Genomic DNA, 24,002 nt, shown 5'->3' on the forward strand with positions numbered 1-24,002 from the left:
TCCAAACCCCGCCCCCTCCTGAAAAATAACTACTAATAAGAGTGACAGGCTGACAGTGACCTGATAGAAACTTTATTATTCACTTAATCACTGATTGAGATGATGAAGCTAACTTAATCTCATACATTCATGGGATTCATGTCACAGTAAGACAGAGAATGTAAGTGTGCACCCACATGCACTATTTTTTTTTTATAATGCTGTTGTAAATACTCCTGTTGTCTGCTGTGTTCAGACTTCATGTGTGTGATGCCTCATTCAAGACATTCAGTGTCCTTTTTTTAACAGAAGACCGTTGCTAGAAGCTGCAGCTAGACTGCAGAAGTATTAGTTTTTTGTTTTTGAGGATGGAAAAATGTCACACACAGATATAGGGAGGTTAGACCTATACAATTGATTAATTATGGTTTATAATTTAATGTCAAGACGAAGAAGAAGAAAATATGGCTGCACTGTTCAGTGTCAATCCTGTGGAGATGGAGATGGAGGTTATAAATCTCCAAAATCATGTTCAGCTTAAGTCTCAGCAAAATTCACAACATTTCTAGAGCCTTGTACGCCCAGACAACTATAAGAACATCACCAAGCAGCACTGAACCTGTCTGCTTTATGTGGCTCTAATTGCCTTTGTGAAGCAGCTTTTTCTGACATGAATGACATCTAAATACAGAACAAGACCGACTGATGAACATGTAAATGACTCCATTAGAGTGAACCTAATTGGGTCCAGCAGACCACTCTAAGGTGGACTCCATGCAGCGCCAGTCATCTCACTAACTGTAAAAAAGAGTGAATGCACTTATTTTACACGTGCCATAAGATGCTTGCAAGGTGGTGATTAAGGCGATGTATTTACTATGTGGGCCATAATAAGTACTTACTATGTTGTCCATATTAATATGTGAGAAATTGTCGTTTTCTTGGACCTTGATGTGAAGTTAAGATTTTAGATAAGCTTTAGGTATTGCAATTTCACACAAAAGTAGCTTAATTCAACTGATGAGTGCTATGTGAATAAATGTAAGCGATGCGATGCAAGTAGCTCTTGGCCACTTTCATTTTTTCAAAGTAGCTCTCAGGTGGAGAAAGGTTGGAGACCCCTGGACTAAAGCATTTATGACACACATTTCCCCCTCATATTCACAGTGTGGATCAATTGAGACAGCGTGCAGAGACTTTGGGAGAAAGCTCAGCGTGACGGATGTCCTGTCTGTGGGTTTGGCTGGAGAAGGTGGAGAGGTCTTTCTCTGGGATGAGGACGTGGCCTGATGGAGGAGGACCAGGCCTGATGAAGAAACCACCTAACTGCATCTGTGAGCCCATACTGGGCTCAGCTGTCACAAACAAATGATGGTCCTGTTTGACTTTGTGTTCACAATAAAAGTGTAGTTTTAGTGAATGTCCTGTATTGGTCTTTAATCTGAAATCAGCTTTTAATTTTCTTCTGAGAAAACGGTGAGGCAGTTGTGTCCTTCAGGTATGTCCTTTCCTAACAGAAATGACAAGAAACATATGACATTATTGCAGAGCAAGTGTGTTATTTATGAAAGGTTTGTTTATTTAGCGGCTGTAGAAATAATGTATTTTTTAAATTGTAATGTGTTTTTTTAATTCATCACTTTGTACTACAAAGATAATCAGATTATGAATGAACAGTCTGCAGTTAATCAACATTAAAATATCTTATTAAATAATATTCAACTGCTCGGTTGTGTCACTGCAAGAACCACTTTTACCACGTCTTTTACAGACAATATGTAGAGACAAATGGTAGTAATTTTCACAATGTAAAATAATAATTGCCTTAAATACATTGAAATGTGAAAGCTGATTATAGTTGTTACTTTATCTATTAAACCAGAACGTTTCTCGATTCTTTGTACCTTTGAGTCCATGCTGAAGTTCACTGATGTTAGGAATAGGTCTGTCTCTCGTGGTCAGCATCCTCTAGTCTGCCTGCATCACCTGGACACTTTAAACAAACATATATATATATATGTAAAGTAACAATGTGTTGGTCACAGACTTTTTCAATTTTTCAATTTTTTTTCAATCTTTTTGTTATCCTTAAAGAAAGTGCTGGATATCAAAGCCCTTACTGTATCTTATCAGTTGGATTGTGTATTATTGTATAGTTGTGGTCCTTTTTATATTAGAATCGTTTTTCATGAGACAGTCAATTTAAATATTTGTCCTATGCCATATTCACATTCATTTGTAACACACACGTAAGGGTAAAAGACAAACATCGTCAACAAATGTAATGCAATGAATAAGCTTCATTGTCACAGAAGCACACATAACGTCATATCTAATATTTAAACAAATCATTTCCTTGTCCCTAAAGCATTGACTGAGCTATTTTTCATCCTCAAATGCAGGCATTAAGTTACATGTGCACGTTCTGCTGCCACAATAAGTCGGTTTCTCCAGTGTAATGGTAATAAAATGCTAAGTAAGTATTGGTAATAATATTAATAAAAACAACAACGTTTGGGTTCGTTCGTTTAATATGATGAACGTTAACCAGTAAGCTTCAATAATCAACTCCAGCTCAACAAACCATATTGCAATATCTACGTTAACGTTATTTCTGGAACCAACTGGAAATGTGAGATTCATATTTTTCAGATACACAGATCTTATAGTGAGGTTAATCTCATACAGTACTCTGCTCTTCAACACTAATGTGACGCTAGCTGTCTGCATCGTCGAGCATAGCTATTTTAAATTAACAATAACAATGCATACAGTTACCTAACTAGCAAACTAACTAATGTACAAGCATGACCTTATTTTACCAACCTCACCGAGAAGCCTTATGTTTTACAGTATAATCCTTCTCAATGTGTTACACTTCTCCATTATGTTTTAACTTGTATGCTACGGATAGCATCGTTAGCACAGATGTAGCTTCGTCTCGCTTGTTAGCTGAATAAAAAGACAAGTAAGAAATAAAGTGCTTGAATTTCACTTACCGAATAAACTGCATTCATGGACGGTCTGTTTGAACCGCAGAGCCATACGATAAGTGCGATATTTCAATGTTTTTTTTATTTTGTGGCGGAAGTACAGCGCCACTTACAGGCCCGGCATATGTACTACAGCGTCTCCAGCGCTTTCGAGCGGTCTTGTGTAATGGAAGACTTTTTTGATTTCGTATTCTGTTCGTTTGCGTTTGGTTGGGGGGTTATTGAGGATTCTAAATCAATTTTGAAAATGTTCTGATAAAAAATTGCAGTTTTAATCGGACAGTGGCCATATTTGTACTCCTGATTTTGACTACCATGAGTAGTGTTGCGATCTCGATATAGAGAGCAAAAAATGAAAATTGTTACCTCTACTGTGGACAATTATTTTCAAATAAATAAGCAATCTGTCAATCCAAACGATTAAGAGTCCACTAAATCTTGGAAATCCACCCAAAATCAATCAATCCTAACGGATCCTAATTTTTTTTCAGAACTGGATTCAGCACCCTCGGTAACCCCCAAAACCACTCCCAAACTGTCCCAGTGAGATTTGGTCTCTGCATGTGTCTGGTGCCTTGCTCAAGGGCACCACGGCAGGGCCCAGGAGGTGAACTGGGACCTCTCCAAGTACCAGTCCACACTCCATGTTTTAAGTCTGTTTGGGGACTTGAACCAGCGACCCTACAGCTCACAGTCCAAGCCCCTACCGACTGAGCCACTGCCGACAATAATGCTAATGTATGCTTATTAATACATATTATGCTAATTGTGCAAATTGACCAACATATGCAAGTTAGCATCCGGCAGGTTCTATGTGCTGGTGACCTGTACCATACATTTCTCCCATAAAACCTTGGGGTACTCAACATGTCCAGGTTCAGAACAGCACCCTATGAGCTGGCACACAGACTATAAGGAGAGTACTATGTCTTTAAAACCTTGTCAGAACACAGAGAGGTTCACCTGATCTCTTCTTCAGTGCGACAGGAATCCATTTGAAGCGCCTGTTGTGATCAATATGAGCAATTACTGACTTCTGCTTTTTCACCCTTGGCTTTACCAGGGAGCATGTCTAACTTCTGCGAGCTAAATCAAGTAGACGTCTGCGGCCTCACAGTCTTTCCTCATACAGACACCTGGGGCCGGCAAGGAAGCATTTTTAGGATTTGTCCTAGTTTAAGGAATTTCCTCCATCTGCCTCCTGTAATCAGGCTGCCGAGGCCAACATGTCTGGGTTGAGGAGAAGGAAAGGACTGAGGCAGAGGTACAGAAAGTTGGACCTAAAAAAGACCTGATATATCTGTTAGAGGTCAGTGAAGAGAACAGGCAGCGAGAGACAGGAACAAGGGGGAAACTTGAGGTGTGACCCCGTTGAGTTCTAACTCTAATAATCACTCTATTCACTACTTCACCATCTGCTTGAATCACTTTAAATTCAGCGTTAATGTCTTATTAATACTAACACACCACTTTATGCATTGTAATATACATGTTGTGTCTCTTGTAGAACGAGGTGCATCTTCTTAGGAAGGGATTAGAGTCATTTCTCCAACATGGCTGCTGACACTTTCAATTCAATTTGGAGTGAGGTCAAAAGAGAGATCAAAGGACGATGAGGTGAATTCAGACGGTGTGGTCACAGTGTCATCCGAACAGGATTGCATTGAATTTTCCAGCAAACCTTTCATTTTATACAAAATAATTAACAGTAAAAAAAATATCTGATTAGCATTTCCAGGGTCATTCTAAGCAGGAAAGGACTTTTTCATTAGATTTTCTCCAAAATGTTTTAATAATGATATGAGTTTGTTGAGAATGTCATCCAACTTCAAAGTACAGCATTCATCGATCATTTAATGTATCAAAGAGGAAACATGAGGGCGTCTTAGATGCATTACATTCTACTTTCAGCTGACTTTCCCTGCACAGTAATGTACAGTTTGTTCAGGGACCATTTGAAAGAAAAGCATTGGGCTTTTAAACCGTTTTATTTGGTATAATGTGAAAAATGATGTATTTTCTTGCCATTTCGATAAACGTTGTGGCATGAATAGAAGCACATCAATTTATTGTTATTATTCAAAAGTTATTTAAGAATTTCTAAGATTATTAACAAAAAGCAAAAAGTGTTTTATAATGGACTGGACTTGTGAAACTGAGAGAGCCTAATGTGCAGTCGTCTTCATCGTCATCAATTGCCCAGACAGACGACTTGATATCCTCTCAGTAAGAGCAAGCATGGATTTCTGAGAGATGTCCTTTACATAGAGAACTCTGCATTGAGAGTCATTAGCTGTGTGTTGTCATAGTGAACGGAGCCACTTGAGAATAAGCTCCAGCTAAGCCACTTAGCAGATGGAGGATACAGCACATCACCGATTAGGAAGCTTAACTAACTGGTGCCCTTGCAACACGTCTGCAGTCTGCTTTTGACACTTTGCAGTCACATCTGTTCCACTCAGGTTGGTGTTCCATTCAGATTCAAAAGTCATGTTGTTTTCCAATAAGACAAAGTGACCAACTGTTCCTCCCTGCTGCATCCTGTCTGCACAGCATAGCCCCATCGAAGCTGTTCACACCTGCAGATACTTAGGCATTACTATAGATGAACATCTCTGCTTCAAAGCACATATTGACAATCTCTTAAGGAAATTGAAATTCAAACTGGGATTCTTTTTTAGAAACAAGGCCTGCTTCTCCACGAGTGCGAGGAAACGGCTCGTAGCTGCCACATTGTTGCCGCTCTTGGACTACGGGGAAGTTGTGTACATGAACGCCTCAGCTCACTCCCTTCATCTGCTGGACGCTGTCTGCCATGGGGCTCTGGGGTTCATAGCTAACAGTAAACCCCTCACACACCACTGCACGCTGCACGCTTTAGTCAACTGGACATCGTTATAATGCGCAGATCACTGCACTGGTACAAGCTCATCTACACCGCTATGCTTGGACGGCTGCCCCTCCACATATCCACTCACATCACACACAGTACAGCTATAGACTACCATCTCACAATGACCTCACTCTGTGCGTCCCCTCAGTACGCACGGTGCTTGGGAAAAAGCCATATCATACTTTGCCCCTCGACCTGGAACACGCTTCAGCAGGAACTTAAGCTGACCACTTTGATACCCATCATGGGTTTTAAACTCATTTTAAAAAGCTGGAGAAACCCTCTGTGGGTGTTTGACCTGCTATATCTGACTGCTGTATGTGGATTTCAATTACTACTTTTTTTACCATGTTGTATTTGAGTGTTGCCTTGTGTCTCAATGAGATTTTACACCTGTATAAATAAAGGCTAAATTAAAAAAATTATAAAAATCCAAACTACACTTCAGCTGTGATAGTAAACAGCTTCCTTATAGTGTAAACTGTTGCAGACATGTAGGATACGTGTGTAGAGTCACATGTACGGCTCCATACTACCAGCCCTCTCCGTAGCCTCGGGCAATGGAAACACACTTAAAGTAGTGCAGATTATTTTGGGAACAGACAATGGAACAGGATAATTCATGGATTAAACCCTGAAGAAGGAACAATAGCTTGAGACGGCAGAAAACAATACAGAAGTAGAGAAAACCCAAAAGGAATATGCATTGTTTTTAAATAGATCAAATCTGTCGGTTCCAAATAAAAAACAAGCCTATGTCGCAATTCACGTAAATGTACGTTTTTTTTGTGCAAAAGTGAGAAGACTCAATACACGCTGTCTCTGCTTTTAATCAGCTGCACATGGTCATCACTCCTTTTGGGAACCAACTCCATTTGCCCCAATCTCCATAGCAGTGCTGCTGTCATACTTTGAGTCTGCTCTCCTCTCTCCTGCCGGCAGCTGTCCATGCAGGCGTTACCGTGCAGCACTAAGCCCATAAGTCAACTGCACACTAACAGCAACCAACCCTGCTTTGTTTCAACCAGACAGCACGCCCTGAGGGGACAGACACATCACACATACATAGGGCTGTGCAATTTAATCGATCTTGCGATATATATCGATATTTAATTTTCCGAGAAAGTATCGATATTTCAGCCGCGGGTATCGATACATTAAGTCTGATAACTGTGTTCGTTATCCTCGCGTCCAGGAGAGAAGCTTTAAAAAGGAGACTAATTGAGTCTCTGAGAATGTTCAAATGTATACTTTAATTAATAAAAAGCGCGGTAATGTTACAAGCAGAAGATGGTTCAGTCAGAAAACAGCTGTGTTCTGGCTCTCGTGAGCGAAGGGAAGAGAGCGAGCTCCACCTTTCCAGCTGTTAAATATCCTCTGCTGACTCCTCCCTGTGTGCTGGTTGGCGCTGCTGGGGGCTGGCCCTCCACATCTCCAATGTTCGTTGTTGCGCATTACAGAGGATTCAGACATTGCACATTACATATATAACTAAACACGCCTTTTCTCCTCCTTATCTCTTTCATGACTTTTCATTTAATACATTTTAAACGCTGTAATCAATACTCCAAAAATACCTTACGGCTGGTATCATTTCCGGTAGTTCCGAATGTTGTCTCATGCTACCCACGTCTGTAAACAAACTTATTCAAATAAACTGTACCTTCATTTAATATTCAGCAATAATAATATCTCGACGTCTATACAGTAGTTGTAGTGTTGAAATCAGTAGGTTTCGGTGTGCAACACTCCGTGTCATATCGCTACTAAATTCACCTCTATAGGAAATTGTGTATTAGCCACATGCTAAATGCTAACCGGAGATGAAGGATTTTCAGAATAAAAGCTCAACAACTGGTTGTGCACAACAACTTCTGGTTTTTCAGTATAAAACAGCATTTAAACTGACGGTATGTTTATGGTACTTTATGCCATCAAAACATTGATTTTAATTTCTAACAAGTCCCATTCAAATCCCCCGTGTTCCGCCACCTGCTGCACCTTTTCATTCTCCATTGTCCATTGTGATACTGCACTTTACAGCTAGAGTTTGCACTGTTTCAATAAATGAAACTAATTTTCTCACCACATCTTTTGATTCATTTTGTCCAGCATTTGCAAGCTGGAGACTCTCTGTCAGAGCCATATATTGTATAATGGATGCTTTCAGTTTTCAGTTGAATTAATTCAATCCAAGTCAATGGAACACTCACAAGATGTCACCAAAATCCCACTGTCCCTTTAAAATCTTTCAGAAAATGATATAAGTGTATCGAATTATATCGAATCGTATCGTTGGCTGAATATCATGATATATATCGTATCGTTGGCTGAATATCGTGTATCGTATCGTATCGTATCGTATCGTGAGATTAGTGTATCGCCACAGCCCTACACATACAGCAATACTGCTGTTGGGAATAATCCATTCTCCACTCTGTACTGTAAGAACCTCAGCAGATCAAACCTGTTAGAGTTTGATTAAGAACATTAGCAAACAGTCAGTTCAAGAGAAAGGTGTCAAACTGCACAAAGTCTCTCAGAGTGGATCAAAGCTGCTGACCTCTTATCCACAGTATATCCAAATACAATAGAATAAATAAATGATCGCCTCATTAAAGGGGGAGTCTGTGATTCCTATCAATCACATGTTTGGCAAATGAAGAATCACATTATAGAGCCCCATGTCTGTAAGTGCAAAGCAGACAGAGGGCTCTGACTGATGCCACACAACACTCACTGTCAGTGGATGCATGTAAAGAACTGCAGAGGGGGCCAGACAGACGGTAAGCCTGGCACATTCTGAAATGGCTCTGACCTGGGGGCTACTTGTTTTTGTGACGAGTCCACAATGTTTCCCAGAAATGGGCTGACTCTTCCTTCAATCTTAAAAGTCTACGCTGTGCTTTTTGATCATTTCGGGATTTGGAAAAAATAAGTCAGTGTGATTATTTTGATTGATGTTGAAATTGTGATATGATTCACCATGGAGGGACCCTGACCATGACCCTGACCATGACCATGACCATGACCATGACCATGACCCTGACCATGACCATGACCCTGACCATCGTTCAACATTATTCATATGATCAATGAAAACATATCATGGTTTGGATGTTGTATTAAGTCTATAGTCTATAGAATACTTTTCATAGGCTGGGACAAACACTCACCTGTTATGTATTGTGCAGACACAAAGCATTATAATTCATTTGTATTGTGTGATTAATGTCTTGTGTTGAAAACTGCTGCTAATCGCTGGAAACTAGGGGTGCACGATATTTATCGGTCCGATATTAAGAATTATGACGTCATCCCGATAAACCCGATACCAGTATTAATAGCCCCGATAATATACAATATATTTTTTGGGTAAAAAAAAAGAAAAAAATACTGCGGTGTGGGTGGATTGGGATGAGGGGCGCTTGTTTTTCACTCGGCTCCTCCCGTTTTGCCAGCACTGTGGTATTAGTGGTTTAGGAAGAGGGGAGTTCTTCACAAATCCAGCGCTAATACTTCGAACCTGATCAGTCACCTGAAACATCGCCATCGCTACGATGGTGTGTTACAAGCGTACGAAGACTATAATACAATACAAAGTGTCAAGTCAAGTGTTCGGCGCAGTTGTGGCGAAATGTCGCTCCTCTGTTTTCATTTAAACAGCTCCTTATATCCGTTAGCGCAGCTAGCTAGCACCAGATGCTAACAACAACAATGCACGTAAGGTCTCTCTCTCGCTCGCTCGGGCCACACACACACACACACACACACACACACACACACACACACACACACACACCCTCCCGGTCCTCCAGATGGCCAGTCGGTGCCTGCCGGTGAGCGTGGAAGTGTGGTCTGCCACAAGCGGGCGGCAGGAGCATCAGCTTGTAGATGGTATTTTAAACTCGATGCGCTCTGAAACTACGGGGCGGCCGAGGACAAAAAATACACATGCGTTAAAATAATTTGTGGCGTAATTTTTTTTTTGTTATCGGTATTGAGAAGCAGGAAGGTATCGGTATCGGTTTCAAAAAACCAATATCGTGCATCCCTACAACCATGTGTTGATACTGAAGAATCATACAGCAACATGCCGGCTGTTAGCATCCACCATTACAAAATACATCATTATTGTATTCGTAGTATATACTTGTATCGATTAGAGCAGCTTTATACATAATCAAGACTGTCACTGAAGAGGCAGACCTTCCTTGTGTGCCTCTGAAACCCTTTGCTTTGATTTGCAGCCCCCAACAGGAACCCTCTGAAAGTAATGTGTTGCTCTATTCCAGTTGCAATGCATCGTAGCTCACATTAGCTCAAATGCTCTGAAGACATATTGGCAATCATCGCCTCATATCCTGTTCCTCGCTGCACAAAGCAAACAGCCAGCCAGAGAGGAGCTGAATCGTCTGACAGGGTGGATGCAAATCATGGTCTTAATGTTTTGAAAAAATGGTGTACTGGCTAAACAACATATGGGTTAGGGTATATATATATATCACCCACACCAAATCATGGAATCACATCACCCGGTCCTCAAAGAACTCCACTGGCATCCACTACAAACTGGTCCTCACTTTCAAAGCCCTCCACTATCTGGCCCCCCCCTACCTCACTGACCTCCTCATCCTCTACCAACCCCCCCGGTCCCTCAGATCCTCCTCAGCCGGTTTGCTTTCCATCCCCAAGGCCAAACTCTGGAGCTTCTGGGACAGAGCCTTCTCTGTGGCAGCCCCGAAGCTCTGGAACTCCCTCCCCCAAGACCTCCGTGAGTCTGAGTCCCTCACCCTGTTCCAGTCCCGCCTCAAAACCCACCTCTTCAACTCTGTATCCATAAGCCCCCCCCCCACCTCTCAACTAACTTCCTCCTGACTGCTTTTCTGTTTTGTTTTGTTTCTTTAGAGGCTTCTCAATACTCAAATGTCCCCTCCTCGACTCCTCGGTCCTCCGGTAAATGTGACCCGGAAATGAATTTCAGCGCGCCATTTTGAAGGACATCTCATTTCTCTAAATGCACTTCGAGGACCGAGCATCGAGCATCGAGGAGGCTCTCTGGAGGAGCTCTAACCGAGGAGACACTGATGGGTCCTCCACGGCTCCTCCACGGATGCATTTCCGGGAACGGTGGAGGCGTGACGCACGGCCGGACTTATCTCAGCCAATTACAGCTCTGCATGCATCCCCTGGATATTATATTAGTAACTGCTTTCATCGCGAAGCGATGTTTACAGAGAGAACAGCTGTGAGGTCCGTGCAGAAAGCAGAGCAGTGTGTATAATATATATCACTCAGTATAACAGGCCTACTCTCTTTATTTGCTTTAGTTTAGTAGATATCTACAAACAAAGAGCCCATATTTTTCTAAGACGGCTGTAGCCTGATTATGCTTTAGGAGCTGTTGGTGTGTGTGGTACAGTGTGTAGGTGTGTGTGTGGTACAGTGTGTAGGTGCGTGTTGTACAGTGTGTAGGTGTGTGTGGTACAGTGTGTATGTGTGTGTGTGGTACAGTGTGTGTGTGTGTGTGTGTGTGTGTGTGTGTGTGTGTGTGTGTGGTGTGTGTGTGTGTGTGTGTGTGTGTGTGTGTAGGTGCGTGTTGTACAGTGTGTAGGTGTGTGTGGTACAGTGTGTATGTGTGTGTGTGGTACAGTGTGTGTGTGTGTGTGTGTGTGTGTGTGTGTGTGTGTGTGTGTGTGTGTGTGTGTGTGTGTGTGTGTGTGTGTGTGTGTGTGTGTGTGTGTGTGTGTGTGTGTGTGTGTGTGTGTGTGTGTGTGTGTGTGTGTGTGTGTGTGGTACAGTGTGTAGGTGCGTGTTGTACAGTGTGTAGGTGTGTGTTGTACAGTGCGCAGATGTGGTGGACAGACAGGTCTCAGTTAGTTCGGTGTCCTCTGCTTACTTTTAATACTTGCAAATACAACTTTTGGCCCGTAATTGATGTTCCTCATTTCAGCGACCAGAGAGAGAGGGGGGGGGGGGATATATCCAGTCTCTGATTGTGTTACGTTATTATGAGAGTGCTCTCATACTTTAAATTGTATATATTTATATAAATATATTTGTGTGTGTGTGTCCGCATCTGTAGCCTGTTATTGTCTCATTATACCGCACTCTCAATGAATTCAAAGTAAATATGTGGGGGAACAATGTTCAGCTGATCTAACAGAGATTATAAAATATGACAAAACACTCGACAGATGATGCAGCTGTTGCCACGTAATAATGAACGGACGTCGCTTTAATATGACCGCTCAGAGGAGAGGAGTTCTCATTTCTTTAAACGTCTGCTGCTTCCCCTCCTCTCTCCTCGGTTCCCCTCCTCGGTCCTCCGCTCGCATCTCCTGTGGGCGGGACTAAGTCTCGAGGAGGGGATCGAGTGGAGGAGGGGAGTCGAGGAGGGGATCGAGGAGGGGAGTCGAGGAGGGGATCGAGGAGGGGATCGAGGAGGGGATCGAGGAGGGGAGTCGAGGAGGGGATCGAGGAGGGGAGTCGAGGAGGGGATCGAGGAGGGGATCGAGTGGAGGAGGGGAGTCGAGGAGGGGAGTCGAGGAGGGGAGTCGAGGAGGGGATCGAGGATGGGATCGAGTGGAGGAGGGGAGTCGAGGAGGGGAGTCGAGGAGGGGATCGAGGAGGGGAGTCGAGGAGGGGATCGAGTGGAGGAGGGGAGTCGAGGAGGGGAGTCGAGGAGGGGATCGAGGAGGGGAGTCGAGGAGGGGATCGAGGAGGGGATCGAGGAGGGGATCGAGGAGGGGAGTTGAGGAGGGGATCGAGGAGGGGAGTCGAGGAGGGGATCGAGGAGGGGATCGAGTCGAGGAGGGGAGTCGAGGAGGGGAGTCGAGGAGGGGAGTCGAGGAGGGGATCGAGGAGGGGATCGAGTGGAGGAGGGGAGTCGAGGAGGGGAGTCGAGGAGGGGATCGAGGAGGGGAGTCGAGGAGGGGATCGAGTGGAGGAGGGGAGTCGAGGAGGGGATCGAGGAGGGGATCGAGTGGAGGAGGGGAGTCGAGGAGGGGATCGAGGAGGGGAGTCGAGGAGGGGATCGAGGAGGGGATCGAGGAGGGGAGTCGAGGAGGGGAGTCGAGGAGGGGATCGAGGAGGGGAGTCGAGGAGGGGATCGAGGAGGGGATCGAGGAGGGGATCGAGGAGGGGAGTCGAGGAGGGGAGTCGAGGAGGGGAGTCGAGGAGGGGATCGAGGAGGGGAGTCGAGGAGGGGATCGAGGAGGGGAGTCGAGGGGGGGATCGAGGAGGGGAGTCGAGGAGGGGATCGAGGAGGGGAGTCGAGGAGGGGATCGAGTCGAGGAGGGGAGTCGAGGAGGGGAGTCGAGGAGGGGATCGAGTCGAGGAGGGGAGTCGAGGAGGGGAGTCGAGGAGGGGATCGAGTCGAGGAGGGGATCGAGTCGAGGAGGGGAGTCGAGGAGGGGAGTCGAGGAGGGGAGTCGAGGAGGGGATCGAGGAGGGGAAATTTAAGAATTGAGAAGCCTCTTTTGTTTCTTTTTGGCTTTGTTTTTGTTTTGTTTGTCTACCCTCCCTCCCAAATGTAAAGCGTCTTTGGGTTCAAGAAAAGCGCTATAGAAATACAATTTATTATTATTATTATATATATATATTTAGTGTTGGATTTAGCTCTAGCAGAGGAGGATAAAGGACGTGGGGCTTCGACCTTCTCCTTTGCTGTTTTCAACACGTCACAGCTCATGTGTGCAGAGCATCCTCCATCTTCTGAAACAAAGCAGCATGTTTTCCTCTGTTGTATGTTCCACCTCAGTACTTACAGACACGGTGCTTTCACCTCGTATTTCACACATTCTGACCATTTTTCCACATTTTCTGCATACAAAATATGACTTTTTTCACATTTTTCAACATACTATATTCAGGCATTTGTTGCCATGGCATGTTTTTTTTAATATATTTTCAACTTTTTGTATATTTGACATACTTCACGATGACTTTTTTCCAACATTTTAAGACACTTTACTTTGAATTTTTTCAAGACATTTTCTACATATTATACTTTGACTTTTTCATGATATTTTCTACATATTATCCCATGAATATTTGTATATTTGCTACAAACTGTACTGTTTCATATCTCCATGGTTCATGAGCCTTTTTGACTCCAGAAGCATTCATGCACTCGCCTAATGAAGTCCTCATCGATCTGTTCAGAGGCCCTGCTGTGTAATCAATGATGAAGGGTTAGGAGTTGTCACTGATTCAGTATTTAAGACACGCTGATCGCTTTAGGACGATGCTTCAGAACCAAAACACAACCCGCATTAGGAAAATAAACCTACGCCATCACACGACTGAATGTCAGTTAATACTAAACTAATACTAAAGCCTCTCTGCTGCCGTCTGAGACGATTTGATCCCGCAGCCAACAAGACTACTTTACACCTGGGGCCTATACTGCGAAGCTGGTTCAACCTAACCTGGATATGTTTGAGTTAGCCGGTTGGCCTAATCCAAAACATACGCGCTCTCGCTAAACGGTCCTACGTCGCTGGTTATCAAGTGGATCGCTCAAGCCAGCCGTGTCCTATCTAGTTAGGTGCGCGTTCACATGAAAGGGGTGGTATCTGGAGCATTCGACCAATCACAAACATGGAGAAGCGCACTGACAGCGCAGCGTCATACTTCCTGAATGAAAAGTGAACTTTAATACTAGTCAAAAATGAAGAAGTTAAACTTTAAACATCCATGACTTAAACACTTGATCAGGATCAAAGCCACAGAGCTGCACCTGCAAGGTGAATACAGCTGGAACAGAACAAGTGTTTGAATGCGTACATCAACAGGTTTATGATATCACTGCCCGTCTAAAACACGATCTGACTTCAATTACATTTGACTCGAGTGTTTCGTCAACTTATGTGTTGCTTAAAATAATACTTCTGCATCCAGTCTGTGACGCTGTGAGTGTTGCACGGCCAGATACGGCTCAGCTGACTCAGATCAGGAGAGATATGATACATTATGAAGTGATATGCCGCGGACTGTACTTAATGTACTCTGATCCGGTTACTTATGTTGTGGCCGATATTTAAGTAAGCTTTCTTAACGCTAATGTTATAATAGTCAGATTGCTCTGAAGATGGAGGTGATATTCTATTAATGTTCACGTTCACACAGTCGGTGATTTTTGCCGGCCGTCTTTCCTGCGACGGCAGCTTTTCTGTATTTCCTTTCTCCTGTAATATGACTTGATCGCTTTAAACTCCGCACACTGAGCTCTGATTGGTCAGCAGGCGGTGCTTTCACTGAGTTGAGCTCTTAGGCTGCAACCTAACCTGGTCCCGACCAGGTTAGCTGCTAAGCATAAGTTACCATGGAGATCTAGCCTGCTAAAAAGAGAACCAGCTTCGGAGGACCGGAAAGCCGGAGTTTTCCCTGAATTTAGCCGCTAAGTGAAAATCCTGCTTCGCAGTATACCCCCCTGAACTTGCACTATTTGTATTGTTGTTGTTTTTTAAATGTGTATGTCCTGTCATTTCTTTGTTGAGGAACTTGTGACCATAGCTTTTCATTCATTACTAACCACACCGTAGTTGTGTTTAGGAAGGTCAATGCACCTTTGAATTGTAAAATGGAATAGAATAAAAGCTGCTTCAGCATGAGCCCTGAGGCGATGGAAGCATACATGTGTCGCACTGGAGGCTAACTCTACTGCAGGAGGAAAGAGGAATCATTTCAATGTAATGCAATGCTAAAAATAGCATTTCACATTATTATGTATTGATCTTAGCTTGAAAGCTCTACTTTGGGAAACAGCAATGTGCATTTCTTCTCACTATTTCTTTTACATACTCAATTTGTAATGAAAATAATTATTGGGTTTTTCAATGTACATCATTTTCCTTTCTGTATATTAGGGCAGCAACATTTAGAAACACATAACTGTGATTACTTTGACTGGTATTATGATTGCAATATTTTTAAAAACACCATTCAAATAATCATTGAGAAATACAGCAAAAGGCTCATGGTGTGATTTTCAACAAGGATTTGTACCAAACAAGGACTTTTTAAAAATATTTTCACATATTTTGCCTTTACCAAATACTGCGATTTGAATATTGCACTAGTCCATATGTTATAGGTCAGTGTTTTTCAAAGTGGGGGCCCCGACAGGAGGTGCCAGGGGGGCCCCGACAGGAGGTGCCAGGGGGGCCCCGACAGGAGGTGCCAGGGGGGCCCCCAGGAGGTGCCAGGGGGGCCCCCAGGAGGTGCCAGGGGGGTCACGCAAAGTTTGAGGGAAAGGGGAATTTTTTTTTTTTTGGGATTTTATTGATGACTGCATATCTATCAATCTGTGTCCTTTGATGCCAACCTTTTAATATGTTTTACTTATTCAATTTCATATATATATATATATATATATATATATATATATATTTTCAAGCCAATCCGAATCGAGCTGCCACTACTGAGAGTGAAACTGAGTATCTGCTCAGCTTTTGGAGCAAGTGAGAGCTAGTGGATATTTCGCTCTGCAGCTGGATGAGAGCACGGATGTAGCAAATATTGATGTTTATATATATGAATATAAATATGTGTATTGTTAATATTACTGTTGAATATTATATATAATACTATTAAGGCATAAGTAGCTTTCAAAAATGCTAAAAAGATATGTTAATTGTTCTTTGTTCATATTACTGTTCAAAATGATATAATATTATAAAGACAGAAATCACTTTAAAAATGCTTTAAAAATATGTTTACTGTTGATATTACTGTTTAATATTGTGTGTATAACAGAAGACACAATGAATGTAATGAATGACAAACAAAAAATAAATTAAAAATGAGAAGAATAACTGATTATTAATTATTAATACAGCTATATATTAAGAAAATGTATTAAGCTGTATGATTAATTTGTCATATTCTCCATCATAATGTACTCATCATTTAACATGGGGGTCCCCGCCAGACGGTAATGCTATATGGGGGTCCCCGCCAGACGATAATGCTATATGGGGGTCCCCGCCAGACGATAGCGCTATATGGGGGTCCCCGCCAGACGGTAATGCTATATGGGGGTCCCCCGCCAGACGGTAATGCTATATGGGGGTCCCCGCCAGACGATAATGCTATATGGGGGTCCCCGCCAGACGGTAATGCTATATGGGGGTCCCCCGCCAGACGGTAATGCTATATGGGGGTCCCCGCCAGACGATAAATGCTATATGGGGGTCCCCGCCAGACGATAATGCTATATGGGGGTCCCCGCCAGACGATAATGCTATATGGGAGCAGGAGCTACTGTATGATGACTGCTACTGGACTGCATTATAGAGCTCTTCTTCCGTCTGTGCGAGCCCTCAAAGCGCTGTACAAGTCGGCGTTAACCATTCTCACACATTCACAATCTATACCATGACTTCTTGCATGATGTTTTCAATTCCTTCAGATTTGTTGACAATACTGTATACTATGATTTCTTCAAAAGAATGTAAACATGCTATATGACTTTTCTAAAATGTTCGACTAGCTATACTTTGACTTTCTGTACGATATTTCCGACATATTACACGATGACTCGTTTCATACTTTTGACATGATGTCACTCACACACACCGTTGTCCATCAGGAGCAATGTGTCGTTAAGCATCGTTAGCGCAAACACACATCACCTGGTTGACTGCAGGGACTGTGGATCCCACCACCCACTTTCTACCACCTGCTGAGCCCCCGCGGCCCCTCACAGAGACCCTGCTGGAGGTGAGGCATGCTGACATTTAGTAATGCAGAGGTAAAGAGCAGCTAGTATTGGGAATATACGAGAGGCTTCTGTTCAGCTTTTGATTTGGCCTCTTCCATAACATGTAGGGAAAACACTCCATTATGGGATCAAAGTAGGGATGCTCCGATCGATACTCACTCTCTGCCGATCGATCGGTGCTCTCTAAACATGCCGATCGCGAGAGCCGATCGCATGACGTAAAATACATGACACTTTTCTCTGTGTGCGGCAAAACAAGCTCGCCAAGATGGCTTCACCGGTCTGGCAGTATTTTAAGGTGTCCGAAAAAGACAGTAAAATAGCGGTATGCAACGTGTGTGAAGCAGAAACCCTGCAGCTCCGCCCGCCGGACCGGTAAGCGCAGCGAAACACACACACAGGGAGAACCAGACCGCAGTTCATTTCCTCATATTCCAAACGAGAAATTACAGTAGAAAATCACCCGGTTCTTTACGACCAGAACTATTAACGGGATACAAACCGGAGGAACCAGGCATGGAGGGAGGTGGCAGAGACAGTGGGGGAAACTGGTAGGGTTTCGCCTGTTTGGGGAGTTTATATATATATATATATATTGCTCGCATAAAATCCCCGGGGTTTTTTGCTTTGTATGTCGGGGCGGGAGATTCATGTGATTGGTTGTTGGTTGCGTTGCTCGTAAAAAATCCCCAAGCTTCAGACACGCCCAGCTCCAAGATTTTCAAGATTTTTGAAAAGCTGCTGTGTGGACGTACCGTTACGGAGCCTACACACGGCTGCGTGCGTTGCCGCTTGGCGGTGGGCGTGTCTTGAGCTTGGGGAGTCAACGCGAGCAACACGACCAACAACCAATCACATGAATGTCCCGCCCCGGACATACAAAGCAAAGCATTCATGCTACATCCAAGCTGGCTAAATATACTGTCTATGCTTGCTAGCTGTCCATTCAAACGAAGTACACTGGATATAAAATCCCAAAACAGGCGAAAACCTACCAGTTTCCCCCACTGTCTCTGCCACCTCCCCCCATGCCTCGCTCCTCCGGTTTGTATCCCTGTAGGTAAAGAGGGACTGGTCATATAGTACCGGGTGATTCTCTACCGCCACGATCATTTTCTCCTCCTTTTGTTGACATATGGGAAATAACTGCGGTCTGGCTCTCCCAACATACACGCGATTTGATTGGCTAGCGCTTGTACTGTCAGATTTGCATACGAGGGATTTGATTGGCTGACGCCTCCGTCGAGGCGGCAAAAGTAGAACATTGCTCTACTTTTGCGGCGAGCACCGCGAGAGAAGCTACGCTTTGCTCCCACAATGCAGTTCGGCGAATCGTGACGTTACCCCATTCAAAGTGAATGGGCAGAAGCGTTGAAGCGGCAACGCACGCCGCCGTGTGGACGGGCCGTTAGAGTTACGGCCTGTCTACACTACAGGCATCAAACAATCTTGAAGCTGGGCGTGTCTGAAGCTTGGCGATTTCTCGCGCCCAAGGCGACCAACAACCAATCGGGAATCTCCCGTCCGCCCCTGACATACAAAGCAATAGCAATGTTAAAACGAAGTAAACTGGATATAAACTCCCCAAACAGGCGAAAACCTACCAGTTCCACCCACTGTCTCTGCCCCCTCCCTCCATGCCTGGCTCCTCCGGTTTGTATCCCAGTAAATGAACAGAACAGAGACTGATCATACAGCACCGGGTGATTCACTACCGCTCCATTTGTTTGAATATGAGGAAATGACCTGCGTACTCTCTCCCAGCATACACGCGGTTTGATTGGCTAGCGCTTGTACTGTCAGATTTGCATACGCATGATTTGATTGGCTGATGCCAAGCATCGAGCCTCAAAAGTGGAACATTGCTTAACTTTTGATGCTCACGATGCTTGCAAAGCCACGCTCCCCACAATGCAGTTCGGCGAAGATTCAAAATCAACTACGTCACCCCATTCAAGTGAATGGGCGAAGCGTTGAAAGCATTTTTCGATGCCTGTAGTGTAGACGGGCCGTTAGACCTAACACACTTAGCTATTTTATCTACCTCTGGAACAAGCTAAACTAGTTATTATAAATATATGTATTCTTCACTGTCGGGTCACTCATTACTGGATCAGTGAGCTGCATGAGATACTGACAGGCTGTCAGGAGAGGGAGAGAGAGGGAGAGAGGAAAAGAGAGCGCTTCCGCTCATTTCTCCCGTGTTATTCTCCAAAGTGAATGTAAACTTGAATAATGTTCATCATTTGAATGTAATAATTAAGTTGATTGTTGTTTGTGGAAGCTCCAGTGAATGAGCCCCATTAACTGAGTTTTAAACATCACTTAAAAAGATTTAAAGTGATGTTTAAATCTTCGGATCGCTATCGGCCGATACTGATTCCGGCGATCGGCCCCGAAATTGGCGATCGGAGCATCCCTAGATAAAATAGCCAAAAATAGCTCAAATAAAAATGTAAAAGATTCACAAGGACTCTCTTGAATAGTAAAAGGTCAAAATGTCAGGGAAGAAAGCTTGTAAAGAGCTCACTTGAGTCCCTGCTGCGGTGGATGCAGGTTCAACTTGAGCATGTGGACTCTTTGATGTAATCCCCTCTGTCTCGAACCCCTCTGACCTAAACAAGGTTCAACTGGCCCATAAGACTGATGGGCCAGACTGAAAGAAATGCATTGACTGGAACCCTTTGATTACTTCTATAACAGAAGAATGACATCACTATGGAACACGTGTGGTTCTATTGGCTAGCACTCCAACACATTGTACGTGATAGAGATGTCCCAACACTTAGCCTAAGCCGGCCAGCTAACCAATCAGAGCAGACTGGGCTCTGGTTTCAGACAGAGGGTGAAAAGTGAGAACAATAAAGAGCTTTCTGAACATGAAAGCATGGAGACAGCAGAGTTGTATTCTATAAGAAAACGTTGTAATTGTATTTGACATATCTCTCTGTCCTCTATTCTCTTGTCACCGCTTCACTGCCAAATAGAATTAAAAAAGATATGAAGGCTTAAAAGTCACCTGTTAACCGTGAAGCCTCATTTTAGTTAAAAAGAAAACTAGTGAAGTTTAATCATGTCCAATCGTATAATCACAAAGAGATTCTATATATGTGTTACTTTATACTTAATTAACCAAGATTCACTTTATATAATCTCAATAAGTGGATGATCTATCCCGAAACACAGCTTTGTATCTATATTCTGAAATAACAAATGTTTTACTCCCACTCTCTATCATTATAAACCAGGTCATTGAGCTGTGATGTCCTCTTTCCAGTGACATTTAAAAACGGTATCCCTCAGAGGAGAGCATTATGATATTTAAACTGATTAAATACACACAAAGCTGCTTTCAACCTGCAAAGTGATATAAGCAGAGTAGAAAGGTGTAATATCTGTAAAAACTGTTAACTGTGCTGCCCAAAAAAGAGAGGATGATACAGACAGGAAATGCTCTATTAAACAGCAGCTTTTTCATATTCAAAATCTGAACGAGAGCTTTCCAAAGCATGCTATCCTGGGCTAACACCTGATATGCTAATAGGCTATTGATATCCTACCTCAAACCCCATTCGTGTGAGGTGTTCTCTCTTTTACCCAAGTTGTAAAGTACCAGCATGCAGCAAAGCTTAATAACGAACAGCAGACTTCGGTAAAAAAACAAATGATAGCCAGAGTTTTGTTAATTAAGAGTATAAATACAACCAGCAAATATACAATATAACAGCGTTTCAGTTTAACTGAACGGTGTGCCGTTGAGACACCGCAGCTTTCCCTTCAGCACTAACGTTACAAACACCGCTTCAAGATTCTCCTCTCGCACACAGCACAGGGAAATAACCGCGTAACATAAATATAACAACTTTCCCTGCTTCCAGCTACAACAAGCACTGTTCTACTGGAATCATGTGTGGTTTTAATGATTCAGCTTGTGTGTGTGTTAGTTCCAGCTGAAGTGAATTAGGAAGAAAGGAGAGCGGTTATTGGCCTACTTACCATCCATCGCCATGATGTTCTGTTTGGGCTTCCACCAGAGCGGGCGGTGAAGAAGGGGGAGCGGTCCACTACACAGCGGAGGGAGGGGGGTTCGTACTGTGGTACGGTCCACGAGACACCGAGGGGGAAACGGTACAAATATGTTTCATACATTTTAGCTAATAAAAAACACGCTGCAAAACAGAGTAAAGGTTTTGTATCACTCGTTAACAGATTGTCATAGCAAATGACTATTATATGGTGGGATAAATGATCAACTCATGCAGTTTACTAATATAGTTAAGCCAACCCAAAAGTAAATGTTGTCCAGCTACATACAGTGCAAATAGCTTCGAGCTAAGAGCTAATTCAACAGAGAGATTCTAATGAAACTCAATGATGGAAATGTGCTTACTAAATATAAAATCTATGTTAATTTTGGCTTAGATGAGGCAAAGTTATTCAAAAGCTTTAATGATTCTTGCATTACAATCTTTCCCTGAGCTAAATATGCCTATAGGCCTACAATGCTCAATATATTGTCATGTTGTAGCTAAGCTGACCCAAAGTAAGACCATTGTGTTTGTATTGTGTTATAGGTATGCATAGTTTTCTATGCATTTTGAGGGTTTTGGGGGGTTTGACCACCAAAAACATTTTCGAACCCTAGGGGCTGGCTCCCCCAAAATAATTAAATAACATAACCCTAACCCTAAAACCAAAATAAAGTAACAAAAAAAGTAACTAAATCCGCCAGAAACCCGAAAATCTTGGCGCTGGCGCGCGGGGACACGTGTCCCGTTTCTCCATTTCTGAAAGTTGGCAACCCTAATTATAGCTAGCTGTGTATAGTTGCTAATAGGCTATTATAATAGCTGATGAGCAAGATGCTAATGAAAATGGTAATGTAAATGATATTATTTAATTGGAAGGTTATTTTAAGTTGGCTGAGTTAGGATACATTATTGTGATGTATGCTATTCACTATGGTTTCCTCATCTTGTGTTTAAGCATTTCCCAACCTGATCTCACCAGCATGCGTGACTCCACCACGAATCCTTAACACCACAATGCGTGGTGGACTCACGAACTTTGTTACATTTACGTGTCTGCACCACGCAAACAACCCCAATGTAAAGTGAATGAGGCTCCTTTGTCGTGGTGCACACACGCATTTCTACAACGTCCTGCAGTGAGCTTTTATTCTATAAAACGTTTTGAAAAAATCTACTTTATAGCTTGTAGTAACTCATGGGAGGCTTCTTTTATTTTATTTGTATTCATAATCATTTTTATTTTTCGTCAGAATGTATTATGGTTACGAATTTTTGTTCTCAAAAAACAGTGCATTGTGTGTAATACACAGTGGCGTTTCTATATGTACAAAAGTGGTGGGGCACAAAAAAACGTAGATGTCTATAAGCTTCTGCAGTGAGGTTAATGGCTGGTGAGGCACTGGCACTGACTGTTCAGGTTTACAATTATTATATTTTGACCTAAATCAAAATATAATATTATTTTCAAAAGCTTTTTTTGTCTGATGCTTTGATTAATTTTAAACAGACAGTTCAACAGAAGGATACCCAAAAACTGTAATTTTATCATTTAAATATTGAATTATTCTCTCTTAGACCGACTGGAAAACTGGGTGGGACTTTCGGAAACAGTTCTAAATTGGTTTGAATCATACTTAAAGGACAGAAACAACTTTGTTTATATAGGTAAATACACATCTGAGTTGACAAATATGACATGTGGGGTTCCTCAAGGCTCTATCTTGGGGCCTCTTCTCTTTAACATCTACATGCTACCACTGGCTCAGATAATGAAGAACAACAAAATAAGTTACCATAGCTATGCAGATGACACACACATTTACGTAACAATTTCACCAGGAGACTATGCTCCAATTCAAACACTGAGTAAGTGCATTGAACAAATCAATGACTGGATGTGTCAGAACTTTCTCCAATTAAACAAAGATAAAACTGAGGTGATGGTTTTTGGAGCCAAGTCAGAACGTATAAAAGTTAGCGCTGAGCTTCAGTGTGCAATGTTCAAACCAACAGATAAAGCCAGAAATCTAGGTGTAGTCATGGACTCTGACCTGTGTTTCAACAGTCACATTAAAACAGTTACTAAATCAGCCTACTATCACCTAAAGAATATATCTAGGATTAAAAGACTAATGTCACAGCAGGATTTGGAAAAACTTGTCCATGCTTTTATCTTCAGTAGACTGGACTACTGCAATGGTGTCTTCACAGGTCTCACTAAAAAATCTATTAGAAAGCTGCAGCTGATTAAGAACGCCGCTGCTCGAGTCCTCACTAACACTAAGAAAGTGGATCACATCACTCCTGTTCTGAAGTCTTTCCACTGGCTTCCTGTGTGTCAAAGAATAGATTTCAAAATATTGCTGCTGGTTTATAAA

General features: G+C 42.8%; 1 protein-coding gene across 2 annotated transcripts in view; it reads right to left on the reverse strand.

The window, feature by feature from the left end:
- Positions 1-21,611, reverse strand: part of LOC117467390 (synaptotagmin-14-like) — a 104,493-nt gene extending 82,882 nt beyond the window's left edge. For both annotated transcript variants that reach the window (XM_034110986.2, XM_034110984.2), the window contains exon 1: positions 21,590-21,611. In XM_034110986.2, the coding sequence (XP_033966877.2) occupies positions 21,590-21,602 (13 nt within the window). In that variant the 5' untranslated portion in view covers positions 21,603-21,611. The remainder of the gene's footprint in view (positions 1-21,589) is intronic.
- Positions 21,612-24,002: the final 2,391 nt, after the last annotated feature.

Source organism: Pseudochaenichthys georgianus, chromosome 22 (assembly GCF_902827115.2).
Source record: "Pseudochaenichthys georgianus chromosome 22, fPseGeo1.2, whole genome shotgun sequence".
Taxonomy (NCBI): Eukaryota; Metazoa; Chordata; class Actinopteri; order Perciformes; family Channichthyidae; genus Pseudochaenichthys; species Pseudochaenichthys georgianus.